The sequence below is a fragment of the Berghia stephanieae genome, chromosome 5 (assembly GCF_034508935.2).
Source record: "Berghia stephanieae isolate SIO BIC M18660-M18661 chromosome 5, UCSD_Bste_1.3, whole genome shotgun sequence".
In the NCBI taxonomy this organism is placed as follows: Eukaryota; Metazoa; Mollusca; class Gastropoda; order Nudibranchia; family Aeolidiidae; genus Berghia; species Berghia stephanieae.
In genome coordinates this window covers 11,672,060-11,694,066 of record NC_088364.1, presented here as the reverse complement: position 1 = coordinate 11,694,066, position 22,007 = coordinate 11,672,060, and the positions used below count along the sequence as shown (strand labels likewise).

Sequence of the window (22,007 nt, the reverse complement as noted above, 5' to 3'; positions counted from 1 at the left end):
CTCCAAGGACTCAACTATATGCTGAGCGAGGCTCGAACCCAGGACCTTTCTGATCCGAAAGCGAGTGTCATACAACAAGACCACATAGCCGCCCATCCCCAACCCACCCCTTTTTTTTTCTTTTGTATTTTTTGAATTTTAAAAATTGTGTACTCTAATTAAACAAAATATTTGCTACTTCTCCGTTTATCTCTTTAATGCCTCGATGTCTTCAGGGCTGCCAACTCCCATTTAGTCGCATAGTGTTGTCATTTAGTCTTTTTCATTCGCTGTTGAGAGTTTCAAGTAATGTTGTTGTAGTAAGTCTTCCCCTGGTTCTTCTCCTTTGTTTGCTGATTTAGAACACGACAGCATTATTTGCAGAGATGTTCTCGCTCCTTCTAAGAATGTGACAGGGGGAAAAGATGGGGGTGGGGGGTGGGGGGGGATGAGAGACAGAGAAAGAGCAAGGTGTGTGTGTGTGTAAGGGAAGGAGACAGAGAGAGAGAGAAAGTGAGAGAGAGAGGGGGGTGGGGAAGATATAGAGACAAAGGGATGAAATGTAAATTGAAAATTGAAGTCTGGTTCACAGCTGATTACGGTGATTGAAATTATTTAAGAATTTTGTGTTCTGTTATCATTTCTAGCAATTTATGTAACCTGCTTGGCAATATGGGGTATCTTGATAGCTCAGTTGGTAGAGCACTTGCCTCACAAAGAAAATACCAATATTGATCCTGGGTGTATTCGAGATTTGTCTATGATCCCCCAGTCCTCCTAGCTGGGATAGACCAACATACTATCCAAAGGTTACTAACCAATTGCTACTGTCTATTAAGTGTTACCGAAACTGGGATAAACATCAGTTCCAGGGAATGAATGGCTCTGGGGAACAACCCAACTATCAACTTTGACAAATTCTCTTGGTTCAAAACATGAACATGAAATTTTTCTAATGGTCTTACAAGCATTAATAATGAATATTAAAGAAATGATTTTTCCTTTCATCCTCAGCAAAAGATGAAAAAACACGACCAGCTTCTGGCCAGATTACAAGAGCTGGTCCGCAGTCCCTCAGCAGAGTCGAAGACAATGAAAGAAGTGCTGGATTATTTCCTACAGAGGTTGTCTTCAGTCCAGGCCAGTACCAGAGACCAGGCAATCAAAGTAAGATTTCAGAGCACATCTAGGTATAGAGTACCATGCTAGTTTATTTTTTTTTTGCGTTTTTTTTTTTTTTTTTTAAATGTCGCTGGTTGTTTTTTAACGGTTTTTTCTTTACATTTATTGCAGTGCAGGGATCAATTGTGTAGATATTGTTGCTTCACACATATTACAAGTTAATGATTGTCTTTCATAGAGAAATAAGTCTTCTTTGAAATGATCATGATTAAAATGTTTTGGAGCATACATGAGCAAAGCAATTTGATTCTTAGATCTACGAATTATATTGTTGTTTATAAATCAAAACAATATTATTGTATTGACAATTTTTGAGGTTTTTCAACTTCTAAAATAATATTTTTAAGAAGAATTCTATGGTCAGATTGGAAATTAATTTGAAATGGCTTATTTCAATTCCGAACAATATCTCTTGATTTAATTGGTTAAGACGACAAAATCATCTCAGAATTTTATTGTTTCAAATGCAAAATATTTCAAAGTTAAACTTTTAAAGATAATTGTTTAAATTTTCCCTAATCATAAAAAACCTAATTTTTTTTTTTACAAATTGATGAGTTTTACATTTATAAATATTCTTTCCCTTTCTTTACTCTAGGGTTTGTCTTTAGTGGTGGCCCCAGCTTTGCAGTCCCCCGAGGAAGAACCAATGGAGACTGACAAGAGTATGGACGACTCACACGATTGGTTGCTTGTCCACATGCCATCTCTACCACTTTTTGATGAAGTCAGAGAATCTTTGTGTACAGCGTTGAGAAAGGTTGGTTGCAGAGCAAAGTAGCTTCTTTCAATGCTGGCTTCTTAAGAAAGTTGGAGCTTGAAATATGAATCTTTCTAATCAGGAAACTCTGCAAATCGGGATGAAATCTCAAATAAAAGAATTTTCTCCATATGAATTATCCCTCTCATTGTGACAAGAGCTTGACACTCATAATGAAGGTTTTGTTGCAAGTTTACTTAAATCTTGCCTCAAAATATCATGTAAGCAATGCAGAGCAAGAACACCCAATTAAAAAGTTGTCACTACACATACAGCCACACCAACAAATTGTATATATGCACTCATCACATAGGGTGAATTATTTTGTGGTCTGGGTCACTGCTTACTACATTGCCTTTTGTCAACCCTAGGTGTAAAACATATCTCTTACATTTAGGGTCAAATTCACCAATTCAAAGCAGGGGGGGGGGGGGGGGGGAGGGAGATCGTTATATATATTATATTATAATTTTTTATATAATTATTTTATTATTATTATTATTATTAATTATTATTATTATTTTATAATTATTATATTTTAATTTTATTATTATTATTATTATTATTATTATTATTATTATTTTTATTATTATTATTATTATTATTTTATTATTTTATTATTATTATTATTATTTATTATTATTATTATTATTATTATTATTATTATTATTATTATTATTATTATTATTATTGTCATAAAAGGCATGCCAAGTGGAGACTGAACCAAGTCGAATCCTTTGCTACATCATGTTTCTATCGGAGAATGTTGGTAACCTGTCTCAACAAATCTGGAATGAAATGGCTCTGGTATGTCCTCTTACTTATGGTATTCCATATGTTTCCCTTATATGTGACCCATCAGCCCTAGTCATTTTTACGTTGGGATAATGTAGAGACTAAAAAGGTTCCGAAAGTTAAAATGGAACAGAAATGTGAAACTTGAGTTTGTGTCACTTCAACAAAGCATATCTGTTCTCTACAATTAAAAACAAAAAAGAAAAAAAAAAAAACTTGAGCACTATATCCACTTAATGTGCTCAAAGCACTTTACAAGGGGTCCCTGACCAACAGCAACATGTAACATAACGCCTGTTAGACGATATTACAATTTTTTCCCCACAGAGACACGGCTGTTATCGGCCAGGTTCTCATTTTACACCTGAGTACAGTGAGAGAATGTGAGTAAAGAGCCTTTTCCGAGGACTCAACTATGCGCTGAGTGAGGCTCAAACTCTGTGTTATTTGGATTCTCCAATGTTTCTAGGACTTGCTAAGCGTCAGTCAGGAAGAGAACCTTGGCATTGATTGCACTGCTTGAATTCCTCAAAAGGTTTGCTCTTTCGCTGATTGCAATTAAACAGTAGATTTTTGACCAATCAAAACATGGAATTTGTGACACACATTGACACATGCTCGGACGAACATATTTAGTTGTTTATAAACAATGACGTGAATGAAATCGACCTCTCTCTGATCGTTGTAATTGTTTTTATACTGCAAGATGGGTGAATAGTTATCACACGATTTTCTCGATTGTATGATAAATGTTTAATTTTACACACAGTTTTCTGAGTTGGTTCTATTGATTAAGCGGTAGAACAGTGGGTATTTTACTGTTGATCAAGTGGTAGAACAGTGGGCATTTTACTTAGACACATGCCATTGATAGTAAAACCTGTATAGTTTGCTATGTTACCCAATCACTGCCATTGTTTACATGATGACGACTGTCCGAGAGGCATGGTTATGTGGGTGTCTATTGCCTCTGCTTTATAACTTATTTATTTATTTATTTATTTATTTATTTATTTATATATTTATTTATATTCCAATTTTTTTTTTCAAAGGATCTGGCCCAGCTGTTGATAGAGAGGACGTCAGTGATGTACCATGTGCTGCCTCACCTCACCAGTCAGGGTAGGAAAATAACACCAGACAAGCAGAAATGTTTGGCCTCTTTCATCAAAATGTTTCTGTCTTATATGAAGATTGCTCGGACAGACGACAAAGATGTCTTTAGCTGGGTAAGATTATTTAAACCAATATGTAAAAAAATCGTCTCAACATCATCATCATCATTATTGTCATCGTCATCATCATCATTGTCATAATCATCATCTTCATCATTGTCATGGTCATCATCACCTTCATCATCATCATTATCATCATCATCATTATCATCATCATCATCATCATGTCCTTATTATTTTGAACCTTTGAGACATTTTTTCTGCTCTTCTATTTAGTGCTAGACCATAAAATGGGCAATTTATTATTATTTACTAGTTAACCCGGGGAAACTGAAAAAAACACCTTTTTTTCTATAGTTTATCAAAATATCTTAGCATCGGCGTATTTTGTAGCAAATGGTACAGAAACGACCTTTTGGCATAGAATCATATACGAGGGCTCTTTCATAATTAACCGAAAAATGCCTGTAAAATCCGCGTTTTTTATTCTATCAACAAAATTCTTGCACGTGTTCATACCTTGACTCGTCCTTCATTTCTCTACGTAACAGCCAAGTCTGTCGACACACTTCTGCCATCGCCGCACCATGGAACAGATACCCTCTCGGAAGAAATTTCCGTCAAGGTTTTGTAGCCATTTCCGCACATGGTCAACAAGCTCTTCATCAACATCAAAGCGCTTTCCTGCCAGCTCACGTTTCAGTGGCCCAAAGAGGTGATAATCAGATGGTGCGAGGTCTGGACTGTGTGGTGGGTGTGGCAAAATCTCCCATCCATATTTCTCTAGCCAACCTTGCGTCACTCGTGCTGTGTGGGGTGTAGCGTTGTCGTGTTGCAAAATGACCCCGTTGGTCAACTGCCCTGGGCGCTTTCTGCGAATGGCCTCCCTAAGCTTGTCAAGAGTTTGGCAGTACCTTGCAGCATTGATTGTTTCTCCAGGTTGTAAGGTTTCGAAGAGAATAACACCACGACTGTCCCAGAAAACAGTTCCCATTATTTTCTTTGCTGACCGCATGACTTTGAATTTCTTCGCGACAGGTGAGGATGGATGTTTCCATGTCATCGAATCTTGCTTTGTTTCTGGGGTGCAATGGTGCAACCAAGTCTCATCACCGGTGACTATGCTGTCAAGAAAAGTCACATCGTACCCTAGAAAGTCTCCGCCGGCGTTGGCAGTATGCCCGTGAACCCTGCGTGAGCTCTTGCTTCTTCTCAAAAGTTCCCAGCAGATGTCCAATCTTTGTTCTTTATGATTGTCTGTCAATTGCTTAGGAACCCATCTTGCGCTGACTTTTCTGTAGCCAAGTTTCAGAAATTTCAAGACTGCTTGCGATTTCATGAAGTTTCAACCTCCTGTCTTGACGAATAAGCTCATCAACTCGCTTCACATTGTCTTCTGACGTCGCAGTTATCGAACGCCCTCTCCTTTACCTGTCTGTCAAGTCGGAATGGCCGGCTTCAAACAAATTACACCAGTGATAGACTTGTGTACGGCTTATAACATGCTCACCATATACACTCTGAAGTTCTTTATGAATTTCGGTAGGATTCAGACTTTTGGCGTTCAAAAAACGTATGACAGCTCTGATTTCCTCCTTTGACCAAGTTTTAAGGTGGGCCGCCATCTTTAAAATCGTCTAGAAATTCATTGTGCAAAATGATGCACTTCATAATTTCTGGGAATATCCGTAAGGAAATAAGGAATATTATGTCGTTTACAGAATTAAAAAATCTCCACTGGTTGCTGAGCAATGGGCATTTTTCGGTTATTTCTGAAAGAGCCCTCGTATATGAAAATAATTTATTGCTTGACAATGCAAAGCTTCACATTCAACATTGATGCTTCAATCAATCAATCAACAAAATTGAGCTTTTATAAACTTGAGCTTTTATATAGCGCCATATCCACTCAACGTGCTCAAAGTGTTTTACAAGGGGTACCTGACCAACAGCAACACGTAATTTTTAGAACGGGACATGATGCCTGTTAGGCGATATTGCAATTTTTTCGGACAGAGACAATGCTGTCAACGGCCAGGTACTAATTTTTACCTGAGTACGGTGAGAGAATGTGAATAAAGAGCCTTTTCTAAGGACTCAACTATGCGTTTAGTGAGGCTCGAACTCAGGACCTTCCGATCCGATAGTGAGTGTCATACCACAAGACCACATAGCCGCTCAATCAATCAATCAACCCACCACTTTTTGACCTCAGTTGACCTCTCATAGTCACTTTAATCCCTTGTTTACCTCCCCTCAGTCCAACAGCCAGGACCAGATCTTAGTCAAGTGGGACAGCGGGCAGTCGGCCACCATCCACATCCTTGTGGTCCATGCTATGGTGGTTCTACTCACCTTTGGAATTCCCTACGGTAAGACCAGAAGACACTTCCGATAAAATGTGTAACTGTGACCCTTTGCCTCAAAAATGTACCACGTCAGGCTCGAACTAGATGCTGGGATGCCAAATAAACGATTTTTCCGAAATTTTTAATTTTTTAATTTTTCACACCTCAATTCACACCTTAGCAGCTTTTCCTGTCTACAAGAAGAATACCACTGAAGGTCCTTCTTCACAAGACAGAAATATATAAATATTGCAATTGATGCTTCAAAGGACCCCATATACTTGCAAAGGAAAGGAAAAAGAGTTAAGGGAGATGTTTTTGTTTGCTCATTTACAAGGGTTTGTTTTATGGGAGATGTGAAGCTTCCACTCTTTTTCAGGGTTTTTTTTTGTTTTAAAAAAAAATCATTTGGTACCTCTGTAGATGCTAAAAATTGTATATCAGCCATTTAGACTTGGATTAAGTTTATGTTTTATTGAGGAAAATTGATACAAATTTCTTAAATTGCAAAAATTCTAAAATGTAAAATTTCTGATAAAAATTTACAAATTTTTATTTTTTTATTATTTGATAGAAAAAGAAAAGAAAAATCCTGCCAACAAAAATTACCAAGAGCTGCTGGACATGTGGATCCAGACGGATGGAGTGATGCCCTCTGCTTTTCTGCTTGACACCTCCGAGGAGGCATTGCTGTTACCTGATTGGCTCAAACTGCGTATGCTGAGATCACAGGATAACAGGCTGGTCAATGCTGGTAAGTAATAACTATCAATTAACTTGTAGTTCTGTTATTTGGTCTTGTGATATGACACTCGCCATTGGATCGAAAAGTCCTGGGTTCGTGTCCTGCTCTGAGCGGTGCATAGTTTAATCCTTGGAAAAGGCTCTTTACTCACACTCTTTCACCTTTCTCAGGTGTAATATGAGTGCTTGGCTGTTAACAACGTTGTATCCATTGTAAAAAAAATTATAATGTCCACAACAAGCGTCATGTCTTATCCTACATGTTAATTGTTGCTGTTGGCTAGGGACCTATTGTAAAGCTCTTTGAGCATAATTTGTGGATATTGCGCTGTAGAAAAACTTTTTTTTCAATATATATATATATATATATATATATATATATATATATATATATATATATATATATATATTATATATATATATATTATATATATATATATATATATATATGATAATAACTTAAGTTACTTATCTGTTGCAGCTCTTTTGGAAGTAGAACCTACACAACTTCTTCTGTTTGTTCAGTCATTTGGAATCCCTGTATCCAGCATGTCACGTCTGCTAGCAGCTATCGACCAGGTCCTGAAAGATGACCCCAGCAGCATCTCAGGCTCTGTACTGGACAGGCAGTACTTGACACCGTTGATGGACATTCAGCGAAAACGAGGGGCTAAGGGTGGGGAAGCTTTCTATGCTTTACTCAAAGAAGGACAGGAAGATGATGCAGATGAAGATGGTGAGAAGGAATTTTACTACTGGTATTCTACCCCTCTCCCTAAACAATAACTCGTAATGATAATATGTTTACAATAATAATTTGTGACATCAGATTATAAATCGTTCAATTTCACTAAAAATTTGATTCTTCATAAAGAATAAAAATAAATAAATAAAATTTCCTTTATTCATCCCCAAGAGGAAATTTGTCTTTAGGGTCTTTTCCAAGGAAAGACTGTAATAACCCAGGCGTAAGCCGCAAAGTGAGCTAGGGCGAGGTGACTTGCTCAAGGCCACACAGCGCAGTGGCGGGTGATTGAACTATGTACCTTTCGGGTAGGAAGCAAAGACCATACCACTGAGCCACGCTGCCCCTTTTAAATTATTTAAATGTTTTTGAACATGTCTTTTATTCAAAGATGACAATATTGGAATTGATTGAGGGGTAGAATAAATGATTTCTTACACTCTTGCGTTTTGGAATTCGAACTTTGTTCCCAATGCGCACTCGCAAGCTCGTGCATTGGTTGGGAACACATACGGAATTCCAAAAGGCAAGAGTGTAAGAATCGTATATTCATACACACCTTTTCCGATTTTAATCTTACACCTGTGCCTGCTCCCCAATTTATTTTTCTCTCATGTTTTCTAAAATAATGTAGCATATTCTCACAGCTCTACATTTGTATTTGTGTTTTTCAGTGTTTCTATAAGTATAAATATAGAGTTCACAGTAAAATATTGCATATTCTATGTAGAGAATATATGTGAATTAAGTTTTCTCACTGGATGGAGGTCTTTTGACCTTTCATGGTAAACAGGAGGTCAGTTGCTGTGTCATCTTATCTATCCCTCTGTATCTGTTTTCTGAGTTGTTTTCTGTCTCTGTCTTGAAATGCGATTATTTCATTTCTTTCTGACCGTTTCTGGAGTCCTTGGCTGAAAGGGAAACAGTTCCTTGTAAATCTTCTCTCTGTTATGTATTGATAGTTATATTTTGTTGTTTTGAACATACCCTGTAAACATTTTAGTATATTCCTCCTAATGGAATCCTGTACTGGTGTCTAGATGAGATTATTAGTTGATCTCAAACTAAGTACACTGATGGTATGTTCTTGGAATCCACATTTGTTTCCTATTTTTGAACCAATTCCTCTTTGTCTGAATTTATCTTGGGTGCTTTTATTGTAATTCTATAATTTTTTTTTACCATCCCATTTTCTTCCATTTTACTGGCTTTGATATGACCTTAATGTGTCGCAAATGCTGTAAAACCCTTAAAAACAAAAAACAACATATTTCCACTTTTATTCTATTTTTCTTCGTCTCCTATCGTGACCAGTTGAGCCAAAGGTGGAGGAGGATACGCCAATGGAAGAGTCTTGGAATGTAAATGGTTCAGGGGAGATCATCCTGCCCACATCTGTCGACAAAATCAGTCGTTTGCTAGACCAGGTAGGTGGAGGATATTTAATTACGTTATAATCCTTTATAAAAGTCATGATTGCAATTGAACACAAATAATCATACACTTTATATGGAATCCTACTCCCCCTTCCCACCCCAACATTTATTGGTTAAGTTTGTAAAAGCATTTCACTTAGTTTACCATTGTAGTTATACTATTCCCCCATTATTTTTGTTATGGCACCATCTTTCCATTTCTCCTAGAATATGATATTTAAATAATCGTTAGAATAATCTCCCATAGATTCAAGATTTTAAGATTGTGTGGAGATGGACTTTTAAAACAATCAACTCCACCCCTCAAAAACAAACAGAGTATATAAAAACATTGGTATTTATATAGCGTAATATCCACTATACTTGCTCAAAGGGCTTTACAATGGGTCCCAAGCCAACAGCAACATTTAACATGCAAGACGAGACATGATGCCTGTAGACAATATTACCAACAGAACAATACTGTTTATGGCCAGGCACTCATTTTACATCTGAGTAGGGTCAGAGAATGTTGGTAAAGAGCCTTTTCCAAGGACTCAACTATGTGCTGCTCAGAATAGGACTCGAACCGTGAACCTTCAGATCTGAAGGCGAGTGTCATACCACAAGACCACATAGCCGCACATATTAATTCAAAAAGAGGCGTAACAGGAAATCATGAATCTGTATGAAAGAAATAGATTTTGTCACATTTTTATTTTTATCTTCCAATTTTCATTTTTCACCAGATTCTATCTGACAAGCCTGGAGTGGATAAGGGCCCAGCCAAACTGTTCCAGTGTTTCATACAGGTATAGATTTTTATCTTTCGTCTCGTATTCCATTTACCCACTACATGAAGTTTTCATTAACCTGAATTCAAGACCAATTTCAAGAAATGTCTTCCAATGTAAACTTCTTTGTTTATGAAAAATAAATGTCAACTTTCAAAATACCTCGGTGAAAAGAAACTAAAGCAAGGATCACTTATAATTGCTGTCCTTTAAATTTAAACAAAACAAAAAAAAAAAAGCAAGTAAAAAAAAAAATATATATATATGTATTAGATAACTAGGCTCACATTTTTAAAACTTCTTTTTTTTCTTTCTTTTTACCAGGTAGTGTCAACGGATAAAGTCAAGGCTGCTGCTGTGATCCGCTCTTTTGACAATGTGAGGACTTGTCTTTGATATAATTATTATAAATTTTGTGAATGTAGTTATCTGTAAGGAGAATGTGTTCCTGTTTTTCACCCTTTGTTCCATCTAGATCTGGATCAGGTTTGAGAGTTTTTGCTGTGATGAGGGTCATTTAAATCAATCGCTATTTGAATGACGAGTTTTCTGGCCAAATTTTAAAATTGGTCTCTTTCCAGAGTACGGCAGTTAACTGGTTAATAGTGATTGAGACTTCAAACGCTGTGTTCAATTATGCATTTTAGTTAATATGGATCGTTTGAAGCAAAACAAAATTTAAAAAATTACGCCTTTTGCCATGACATCATAAGATATCGTTGCCTAGGCATTCCACGAAGGAATATTATAGAAAATTCATCAAACAAGATGTCTGATGTCAACAGGAATCACCCATGTTGTCCAAGTGAGCAAATTGGGTGTTAATAATCTTGGCCAAGGAAAAATAACAAAAGGCCTGAATCAGGGCTCGAACCTGGGACCTTCCGGGTCACAGTGCAATGCCTTAACCCCCATTTGATCATTTGAAGCAAACTTAGATATAAAATTTGTTTTGAAGAGTCTCAACTTTGCAAAATATGCTATTAATTACTATAAATAGAATGAGTTTATCATAATTTACTTTTTAATTAATTACTTATCCTCTTGGTGCTTCAGTTGCACATAAGGCTGATACATTAGATCTCCAACCACCATGGTTTGCAATATGCTATTAATTACTATAAATAGAATGAGTTTATCATAATTTACTTTTTAATTAATTACTTATCCTCTTGGTGCTTCAGTTGCACATAAGGCTGATACATTAGATCTCCAACCACCATGGTTTGCTGACATTTTTGTATGCGGTTATTTGTTCATAGCAGTACTTTAGCATATTGTTTCTCATATTTTTTCCTGATCTTCATATGCTCTGATAATTTGTGAATAACTTTCTCCCTGTTTGATTTTCCTCAATGATATTCCGCTTGTAGTAACAAAATAACTGATGTTATTAGTTTTTTTTTAATTTCATTAAACTTGATGCAATATCATGGATGTTATTTTAAAAATGATGGGTTCTATCTTTTTGTGTCACCCTGTAGTATGCCAAAGACTAATGATAATATGGTTACAGGTCATTATTGATAATGGCTAAAAACTTTTTATTGTTGTTGTTATTGTTGTTTCTTATTCAAAGGCCTTTGAGCTTTTTTCTCATTGGTCCAGTGCCATGAAATACACAGAAGTACACAGAAATATTTTCTCTGGGTGTGCTGACCATTTAAAGATAAAAATCAGAACCTTAAAAAATGTTACTTTTGTTTCAAACAGCTGCTGAGTTCATCCAAGAGAGAGGCCTTTGCTGAAAAGGTCTACACAGCAACCTACAGGTCCTGTCCTATTCTCAAGATTCTGCATGCCAAACAGGTATAAGATCTATTCCATTTTCTCATCAGAGGATTCACTTTAAAATGAATTTCATGAATTATACAGAATGAAGAGTCTGTTCTGCCGAGGCAGAATTAATTTACTGAATAATTCACTATACAGTCACGTCTCTCTCTAATCCGAAAACTTCCGATCCCAGTATTTTGTCTGCATTACAAAGATATCTGGATTGTGGAGTCAGTCCATAAAATGTACAAATAAAGAAGAAGAAAAAATCCGTCCCCAAGCAATCTGTCTGGATATTGGAGTTCTTGATTTGAGAGACGCAACTGTATATTCATTGTTTTGCATGCTGATTGAGATAAATGTATTTTGGGTGCCGAACAATATGATTTTTTTCTCTATGCTTTTCAGATTTATATCACATTTAAGCGTTCATTTATTGATTTTTTTTTTAATTAAAAAATAAAATATCTTTTGATTTCTCTTCCAGCCTGACTTGCACCCTGAGCTGTTGTCCATGATGGAAAAACTAAAATCTCTAGGTCAAGGTCGCAAGTCCATGATGACTTCCCTTCTGACCCAGGTCATGACCTCGACTTCTAAAGTTAGACAGGCGAAATCGCCCTCTGTGGTCAGACAGATGGATGATTTGTTGGAGAAAACCTCTGGGAAGGGAGAAAACCGAGCCAAAGATTTCATTGAAGGTAACGAGTATCTTCCCTTTTGTATTCACCCCAAAGGTGACGCTTTAAGAAGAAAGAAAGAAAATTTGTCCCACAGTTCATTGAAGTCTCGTTTCAGTAAAAATTGAATCTTCTGAATCAGCAACCTTTGCTGAAATTTTACATGAAGCCACCCCATTCGCTTGTCAGTAGGATGTTCAACTAATTGAGCCATTAAGAACATGAGCCATTAAGAACATTTATGGTCAATGAGTTTAACATGTAAATACTTTTTTTTTCTAATTTTTTTTTACCCTCATATCAGGCCTGTTAGAAATCAAGGACCCAGTGAAATTAGAGAAGGCGATCGACCACAGTATGGAGCACTTCCTGCAAAAGGAACTGACGAAGGAGGGAACACAAATTGCCTGCATGGCCATGACACACAAGGATGGGTAAGATTGGGATTTTTTAGAAGTATCTCTCACAGCCATTGAGATGGGGTTAATCCTGCTGTCGATAGTATTAAACAGACAATAGCAATTACTTGCTACCCTTTGGATAGAATACAAGTCTTCTGCAAAATACTTTCTTCCAGATCTAACAATCCTACCTACCCAATCACTGCTGTATGGACAGTGGAATCATTCCTATTTTCACTTTTCCTTTCAGCCATACTGCCATTGTCTCTAAAATAACGATTCTCAAAAATAATTTTAATGTTAAAGTCTCTAAAATTTCTATTTTTGAAAATAAAGATGATATTAAGAAAAGGGAGTGGGGCAATATATGTTTAACAATTGCCAAAAGGGAGGTAAGTAAAGAATGGAATTTTTCTGATGTGTCAGCTTTGTTGCCGAGCTTTATAGTGAATGATAGGGCTCAAGTTTATTGCTCAATGTAGAAATGGGGTCCTTAGGTGTAAGTGCAATGCTTACTTAATCCACTTAATTTTGCTTGCTCTAATATATATTAAGTCTTAATTTACCCTTTATCCTTTTCATGTAACAGATCTCCCATGAGCCAGACCTGTGCCAAGCTGTTCATAGACTGGTTGTCCTTGTTGGACCCAGAAATCATCCAACTGTCTCCAGAAATAGAAGAGAGCCTGGTGTTTGCCCGCAGGGCCATTCACACCGACAAGAATAATACTGGTAGCAATGACAGCGATAGTGAGGGAAGAGTCAACAGCAAGAAGAATGTCACTGCCACAAGCACGTCCAGTCCCGTGTCCAGCCAGGCCCATTTATTGGCTCTCCTGACCCATCAGACCAGCTGGCAAACACTCAATCGATGTCTGGCCAGATTACTGTCTGGCAAGTCCAAAGTGGAGGAGTGAGTTGGGGTTTTTTTTGTTTTTGTTTGCTTGTTTTGTTTTCCATTGCTGTATCATATTTTTTTCTATTGAAAATAAAAAAACCGAAAAACATAATGGCATTAGATATGTTAAATGGAATTGCTTACTTCTGAATTAAGCAAAGATTTGTTTTTTTTAAAAATATATATTCGTCTTTGCTGTGTTCCTTTCTTTTTTCTTAAAATTCTTAAATTTTTTATTTCATTTTATTTTATTTCCTTTTTTTTTGCTGGGAATATCCTGGTGTCTCTCATTTATTGCTCTTTGGGATTTATTTTTAAAAAATTATACTTATAATTAAATTTTTAAAACAATTATATTGTCAAGTCGCGAATTATGATGCAGAAGAATCTTTCAATGCCTCAGTGATGGACTTGTTGCCATTGAGTGTAAGACATTTTTATCCTTATACTGCAATTTTTTTAATTTAATTTTATTTATTTATTTATTATTTATTTATTTATTTATTTATTTATTTATTTATTTATTTATTTATTCATTTATTTATTCATTTATTTATTTATTTATTCATTCATTCATTCATTCATTTATATTATTTATTTATTTATATTTATTTATTTATTTATTTATTTATTTATTTATTTATTTATTTATTTATTTATTTATTTATTTATTTATATGTATTATTTTTCTAAACCATAACAACACTTTGGCAATTATTTTATTTTGTTTATTTTTTTCCATGTTTTTATTTTTTAAATATAAATTTTGGTTTGTGTCTTTCAGGCTAGACCCAACAGCAACACTTGACTTTGTGTGGGCTTGTGCTCACATTCCCAAAGTGTGGCAGGGGAGGGAGAAGAAGATGCACGAGGTTGGTGATTATTTTCAGAAAAGATTTTTTATTTTTTTATTTTTTTGTTTTTGTTTATTTTTTATTTTTTATTAATTTTTTTTTTTTTAAATTTATTAATTTTTTATTTATTTTTCATTTGAACATCCTTGTTACTGGTATTAATTTGACCTAAATCGTGTTGCAAGTTCGCAAAACCCTTAAAAGCAAAATCATTAATTTTTTTACAAGACAGGACACATAGGCAAAAATGTTTATTTTCAAGAACCACTAAGGACTGTATCGCTGTAATAGATGAAATAGTATCGGCACCAACAGTAAATAGTTTATTATTAGTAGATACAATGATATGAGCAATCAACAGAATTTTGTGTTCGTCTCCAACTTGATGGTGTATGCGATGTGAGAGAAGAAGATACCTCACATTCAGTGATTACCTTCACAGTTTAACCTTCATAATAGCAATAGGAAATTATGATATCGCCTCTAATGGCAGGTACAAAGAATAAAAGGTAGAGTTAACTTGTATTATTTAATTGAGAAGTCTGGCTTGTTTTCTTTTCTTGCTTGTGTGGCTAAGTGGCCTTGTGGTATGACATTCGCTTTTAGTCCGGATGTCCAGGGTTTGGGTCCTGCTCTGAGCGGCGCATAATTGAGTCCTTGGAAAGAGCTCTTTACTCACATTTTCTCACCGTACTCATGTGTAAAATAAGTACCTTGCTGTTAACAGCTTTGTTTCTGTCCGAAAAAAATTGTAATAACGCATCACAGGCATCATGTCTTATCCTACATGGTAAGTGTTGCTGTTAACTAAGGACTCCTTGTAAAGTGCTTTGAGCACGATTAGTGGATATTGCGCTATATGAATACTCAAGTTCAGGTTCAAGTTTAATAAACATGTTCATTTTTAAAAATGCATATGAACTTTCATTTTCAAAAACATTTATTGCAGTGAATGACATAATCAGTCAGTTGGTGAAAATGTTTGCACTGAGATATTGCCAAGTTTAGTTAAAAGTTCAATTTTTGTCAAAAATGAGTTCTTGTCATAAATGATTAAATCAACCCTTTTTGTACATCTACGGGAAATATCAAAGCTTAATTTCACTTCTAAATAGTTTTTACATCTTGTCAAGTTGAAAAAGTATGAAATTTGAGAAAAATTGCTGGATACCTTTCCCATACATCCGACCATAACTTCATGAAAAATCTTCCGATGTACTTCAACTAAAGATTAAAATGTTCTGGGGAGCGTATTCTTTCAGAAAATGAAAAAAATTCAAATCCAAAATTTTCACCTTCCAACTGATTATGTCATGCACTGAAACATTTATTTAAAAAAAAATTTCTACAGCTTAACGTCCTGGAGGATGTCTTGGGATTGACTGTGCCTCAAGTCATTTGTGTGGTTGATCTCATCATTGAGGAGGCCACTTTATTGGCTGGGAGAAGGTCAGATGATGACTCCACCACCTCAACCAATGAGAACCAGCGTATAATGAACCACAGACTCAACCTCCTCCTCCTGTGTCTGAGTGACAACATGCAGCGAGTGATTGGAGCCGTGGGACGTCTGCAGGACATCTATACGTCTTCCAGCGGGTAGGATATTTATTTCCTTATGGCTTTATCCTGATGATTTTACATATTGTATTGTTTGGGATGTGCCATGGAAATTTTATGGACTATCAAGATTATTATTGGATATTATTATTATTTTTTTATTATTATTATTATTATTATTATTATTATTATTATTATTATTATTATTATTATTATTATTATTATTATTATATATTATTATTATTATTATTATTAGCAGTAGTAGTAGTAGTCATAGTCATATTAGTAGTAGTAGTAGTTATTGTAGTAACTTTAGTAGTAGTATCGTCATCATCATCATCATAATCACCATCATCATCATTGCTATTATTATAATTTAATTATACTTGTTATCATAAGGAGGAAGAGTAGGAGGAGGGTATTACTCTTGATAGATTTTCATCAATCTACCCATCTTATCTTTCTGTTAACCTGCAATTGTCTTCCAATTCATCCTTGTAGGTCAAAGAGAGACAGTACGGTGGGCTTGGCAGTCCAGCTATATCTCCACTTCCCATATATCCAGTCTTGGATACCTGAATCCTCCACCCTATCAGACCACATGTTGCAGTCCTCTGAACTTCAGTCCCAGGTAGATGTAGTTCCTTTGACCTAGTTTATAGTTCCCTTGATCTGGTTCCCTTAACCAGATAATTTACTCTGGACAGATACATTTGTAAAAATTTTCAAATATCGATGATCACTTATTGTAGGCAAAAACTCCCAAACCTGGGACCTCATGAGGTCTTAAATAAAGCCCCAGGTTTGAGAGTTTTTGCCAAGATGAAATGATTTAAATCAATTGATATTTGAAGGACGAGTTTTCTGGCCATATTTTTAAATACCTGTTTTTCCAGAGTAAGGCAGTTAACTGGTAAAAGACCACCTCTGCATGCACAGGCACCTGATAGATGTGGTCTATTTGTGGGCCACTGCCTAATTCAATATTATGTATTTTTTAAAAATTTATGTTTAATTTAGTTTAATTTTTTGTTTTTCCATTTACGTAAGGCAGATGTGTCATTGAGTAATGCATATTATGATTTTTTTCTTCCCTTTATTCTCTTTCTAGATTGATGTCGTATCACATCGTATGATATCTAGCCTTGGACAAATTAAGACTCGGACACAGTCAGACAAAGGCAAAATGTTTGATGCCAATATTGCCTGTAGGAAACTGGCTTCTCACCATCCTGCTATATTTCTCAGGTATCTTTATTTTGATATTCAGTTTAAAGGTATTAACAATTTCTACTTTTCTAAAGCTTACAACATGATGTTAAACCTTTTTCAGCCAATGTTTTGACAGTTCCTCATCCAATAAAATGTACAAATAAAATTTTGTCTCTCTAGAAACAGTTCCTGAGTGTTGTTTAAATTACCCCACCCCCTTTTATTTGCCACTAAAAATCCCTGGGCAATCAAATCTTTATCCGAAACGGATAGCTTCACATGTTCTATCAAAATGCATTAAAATACTCAATACTCAATACAAAATTTCCTTCCATCAGTTTCTTTAGGTTGAAGAATAGAAAATGAAACAAACACTGATAATCTGGCACAAATCAAATAATAGAAATCGCTTCTCAAAGACTCAAATGTTTATTATCATTTCATTTCATTTATGAAATAATCTACCTAATGGATCTAAGTATTTGAATAATACTTAGACCTTCAATAATGCAGACAAATAAATGCATGTAAAATGTAATATTTAATATAGCTAGTCAGTTCAGCTATATGATGAAATGAATAAATATTACCAAATCCATATCCATGCTTTATCTCCCCTTTCTTTCACATTTCAGACAGCTGCCCCTAATATCATCTCTGCTGTCAGGTCAGACTGCTTTCTCCTTTGGCGAGATGCGACACACCAATCGCTTGATGCTCTTTACACACGTGTTGGGATTGCTGGAGTTGCTGCAGCCACGCCTTTTTGGACGAGAACACACCGGCTTGGAAGATGTGATAGACTCTTACTTCTCCCTGCTGGAGGTAAACACAAAACTTAACCTGCTCCTTAACCCTCTTGTGTTTATGTGAATTGTCAATTAAACAAATTTATTTGATTTCCATTCATTTAAATGAGTTAAAGTCGATAGCAAACCTATCACATTGACCATTAAAATTTATTTAAACTGAGGTTACAAGAAATAGCATAACATGATACGGAAGCAGTGAGACTGATACTAGCAATAAATGTAGTTGTAGCTTCTCAAAAAAGTATCTTCAAAGTGTGAACAAAACCTATTTGAATTTAAGTCAAATTTGGCTATATAACTTCGGTTACATCGTTCTCACAAAACACCAACAACTGCAACAACAACTTAAACCTTATTCTTTCTTTTTTTTTTTTTTTGTCATCGTTAATCTTTCACAGAGTCATGGTAAGGAGACCAAGGCTTTGGGATCCATGCTGCTCAAGTTTGTCAACATCTTACAGAACTATCTACAACATGACCCTGAAAGAGCTTTCTCATTATTGACCAAACACATGGATCTCTTCTCGTAAGATTTTACCCAAGAAACAATACATGTTTTAGAATATTAACCAAGCATCTAATTTTCAATATCGTATGATCTGAGGTTGATAGCAACCTTTATTAGTTTGCTTAGAATATTTTCTGAATGGATTTAGTTTAAAGCTCACTAAAATTTTTTTAGTCTGGATATTTCAATTTGCAGAGCACATGACTCATAAGCAAAGGGACTGATAAAATAGACCTAAGTTTATTCTGTCCATGACTCTCCAGCAATTTTCCTGTCTATTTGATACCATAAAAACGAGAATAAATTCTAGCTCCATAGGCCTGATTTTTTCAGAGGGACTGTCCTGGTAAAATCTAGACTCCCAATTTGGCAATCTACAGAAAAAAAAAAAAATTAGATAAAGATGGACTGTTTACGTATATGGAAATGACTCTTGTATGTTCAAGGATCGTGCTATTTCACTAGCAAATGAAAACAAAGAGCAGGAAAGGCTCTAAGTCTAGATTATGCTATTATACAATAGTCCAAACATACTACTGTTTTGGATCATGACGATATTGTGCATTAGGATGTTCTGATTTAGCTCTTTGAAAAGTTGGTTGCTATGTAGTAACGATTAAGCCTGATAAAAGTCCTTCAAGGGTCTTATAAACAAAATTTTAAAACATTTGTTTCCCTCCAGCATTCTGTGTCATACCTATCCCGATATGCTGGACCTGAAGGCGTTGGTAACCACCCTGACTCTGCCTCACCAATCAGAGACCTTGACCTCAACAACCCCTGGCAGACAACGGAGCTCGTCCCAAGAACACCGGACTCTAATGGAAGACATCACCACACAGCAGGGACAGGCCGGATACACAGCTGCTCAGCTGGCACCTCTCCTCAGGAGGTTTGATCGGGATTCTTCTGAAGGTATGTGATATATGCAAACCTGCCAACTCCCGTAATTTTGTCAGAAAATTAATTTCCTGATATTTTATCCATTTTCATGCTTTATAATGTTTTTTATTATTCCATAAAAACTGTCATCATCATCATCATCATCATCAGCACCTTCACCACCACTACCATTACCACCACCAATATGATCATGATCATTATCATATCTTCATTTTAACCCAGATTTGTCCAAAAAAATTATGCTTGAATTTTGTCTCTGAAAACACAAGTATGCATTTGTTTTTAAATGCCTGTATATAATCTTGTGTATATGAATTGTACATGAAATTTTCTTTCAAATTAGGGTGATAACAAATTTTTGAAATTAAATAACAATATTCTTTTTATCTGACATAACCGACCTCTTCATCATCGATTCTAGATTCATGTTGAGTTTTTAAAATAGTAAAGATGTGTACTGTATTCACATAAAAATCAGATTACCATTATCCCTTTCCAAATATTGTGTAAAATTTTATATTAAAAAAAAATTTAATTCTTCTCTCAATTCGAGCACTATTTGAAAAGTTAATCAATAAAGCATGTCTTTATGATATTTAAATAGTGTTGCGAAAGAGTGGAATTGAAAATAAAATATGTTTTTCTTATTCCCCAGACATTTTGCAAGTGCTTCAAGACTTGGATGAGTTGTCCAAGAGAAAAATTGATATATTAGCACACTTTCAGGTAATCTATGTCACAGGTATATGTTTGTTAGAAAAACAAAATATAAATATAAACATCAATTAAGTCTAGGATTATTCTGATCTCTGAAATACAAATAATGTTCTTTTGAATCCTTTAGCGGCAAGACAAATTTTTCTTAAGTTATGATTTCTTACTTATTTACTTAGCAATACATAGCGATGATTTCAGCACAGGTTCATATAGATCCTCTTCACTGGACTCCATTTGATCTTCATCAGGCCAGATCCTCATATTGCCAGTGTTGCTTTTTTTGTCTTAGTAATACAGACCTGCTTACTATTACAAAAATTTCGTAGTACTAGGAATTTTGGCCCCCAACTTGAGAACAATATAAAGATTTTTGATTCAATGAATCTTGAAAACGAAGGTCTGGTGCCAGAGCTAGGTTATAAAGGGGTTTAAAGCCTTATTTTCACATATTAAAGACAATTTGGTAATTTTTAAAGGTAGCCATAATGTCTATTATGTTTTTTCCCCCTGAAACTAAGAATTTTTCCAACTTCAAGTTGGCAGGTCTGGTAATACATTAAGTGAAAATAATAGCAGTTGGTTGATTTTGATCTTGAGTCAATTGAATTTTGTTTATGTGAAACATTTAAAATCAGTGGGTCTAGAATAATGATAGAATTACATTGGGAGAGAAAATAATTTTTAAAAAAATAATCTTTAAGTAACCTGAATCTCTATGTAAAGTTGTAATTTAGAATTATTTTGTTTTTGGTTTATAATTTTTGTGTTTTCTTTTGTTTCTTCTTTCTCCTCTATCCAGAATCAACTTCAAAAGCTTCTCATGTCCTCACACGACCAATGTAGAGGCACAGCCTTTGCTTTGGTCATGAGGTTCTTGAGGTACAATCCCAGGTAAATTCTTAGAAGAAAAATATTTCATATGCTTATGAGAAAGATTTCAGATCTGCCTAACACACTGATAAAAATATATTTTTAGGTGACACACTTAAAACTTTTAAAACATAATTTAGAAAGAAAAAAATGGTAAATTTAGATTCTCTGTAACATTGATAAAAATATTTTAGAACTCTATAGGCCCCAAGGAGCCAGAGTTTATGCTGTTTCTATAATTATATTAAACAGATCGTAGCATTTGTATCTGATAGAATGCGGAATTTTTTTTTTTTAATTGAAATGATTGTTATAAAAAATTGTAGTTAATTTTGAATCTCCATATTTGTAGTCATAGAGCAATTTTCACCGACATAATACTGATATGAGGCAGTGGGTCACATTTTATCATTTAATGTTTTTGGCAAGTCTACGATTTCATTGAAATATCTCTATCCGTTTAAATGCTAACTGTTCATAGATTTTATTCATATTGATCCTTTTAACCAATTGATTTGCTCAAAAGATCAAACATTTTTCACATATTAAAAAGCTGTCTTTGATTTCTTATTTCAGAAAAGCTGAGAACTTCATTTCCAGCTACTTGGACTGCTTTGAGAGTGAAGACCCAAACATTATCACTTCAGCGTTGAAAAACTTAGCAGAATTCTGTGCTCTTTGCCAAGGTAGGCTGCTGAGTATGAATTGCTACTTTATTTAATTGGTCCAAAAAAGATAATCCTATCTTTATCAAATGTTATTATTGGAAAAAAAAGGTCATGGGTGAAAGTTCGCCGGCATATGCCGGAAATTCCGTTTTTTTAGTAAATGTAATAATCGCCTGCCGGCATTTTGACTCTTCTGCCGGCTTTATCATTA

The 22,007-nt window shown here is 35.0% G+C and overlaps 1 protein-coding gene across 2 annotated transcripts in view; it reads left to right on the top strand.

Moving 5' to 3' along the window:
- The window catches only part of LOC144972409 (integrator complex subunit 1-like), a 54,166-nt gene that overhangs the window by 30,151 nt on the left and 2,008 nt on the right, over positions 1-22,007 (top strand). For both annotated transcript variants that reach the window (XM_078913569.1, XM_078913568.1), the window contains exons 23-46: positions 994-1,146; positions 1,760-1,921; positions 2,624-2,728; positions 3,769-3,945; positions 6,152-6,263; positions 6,814-6,993; positions 7,465-7,719; positions 9,043-9,155; positions 9,893-9,955; positions 10,262-10,315; positions 11,651-11,746; positions 12,201-12,414; positions 12,698-12,827; positions 13,384-13,707; positions 14,477-14,564; positions 15,898-16,145; positions 16,608-16,737; positions 17,218-17,354; positions 17,954-18,143; positions 18,529-18,656; positions 19,321-19,553; positions 20,197-20,267; positions 21,058-21,149; positions 21,705-21,814. In XM_078913569.1, coding sequence (XP_078769695.1) covers positions 994-1,146; positions 1,760-1,921; positions 2,624-2,728; positions 3,769-3,945; positions 6,152-6,263; positions 6,814-6,993; positions 7,465-7,719; positions 9,043-9,155; positions 9,893-9,955; positions 10,262-10,315; positions 11,651-11,746; positions 12,201-12,414; positions 12,698-12,827; positions 13,384-13,707; positions 14,477-14,564; positions 15,898-16,145; positions 16,608-16,737; positions 17,218-17,354; positions 17,954-18,143; positions 18,529-18,656; positions 19,321-19,553; positions 20,197-20,267; positions 21,058-21,149; positions 21,705-21,814 — 3,565 coding nt within the window. The remainder of the gene's footprint in view (positions 1-993; positions 1,147-1,759; positions 1,922-2,623; positions 2,729-3,768; positions 3,946-6,151; positions 6,264-6,813; positions 6,994-7,464; positions 7,720-9,042; positions 9,156-9,892; positions 9,956-10,261; positions 10,316-11,650; positions 11,747-12,200; positions 12,415-12,697; positions 12,828-13,383; positions 13,708-14,476; positions 14,565-15,897; positions 16,146-16,607; positions 16,738-17,217; positions 17,355-17,953; positions 18,144-18,528; positions 18,657-19,320; positions 19,554-20,196; positions 20,268-21,057; positions 21,150-21,704; positions 21,815-22,007) is intronic.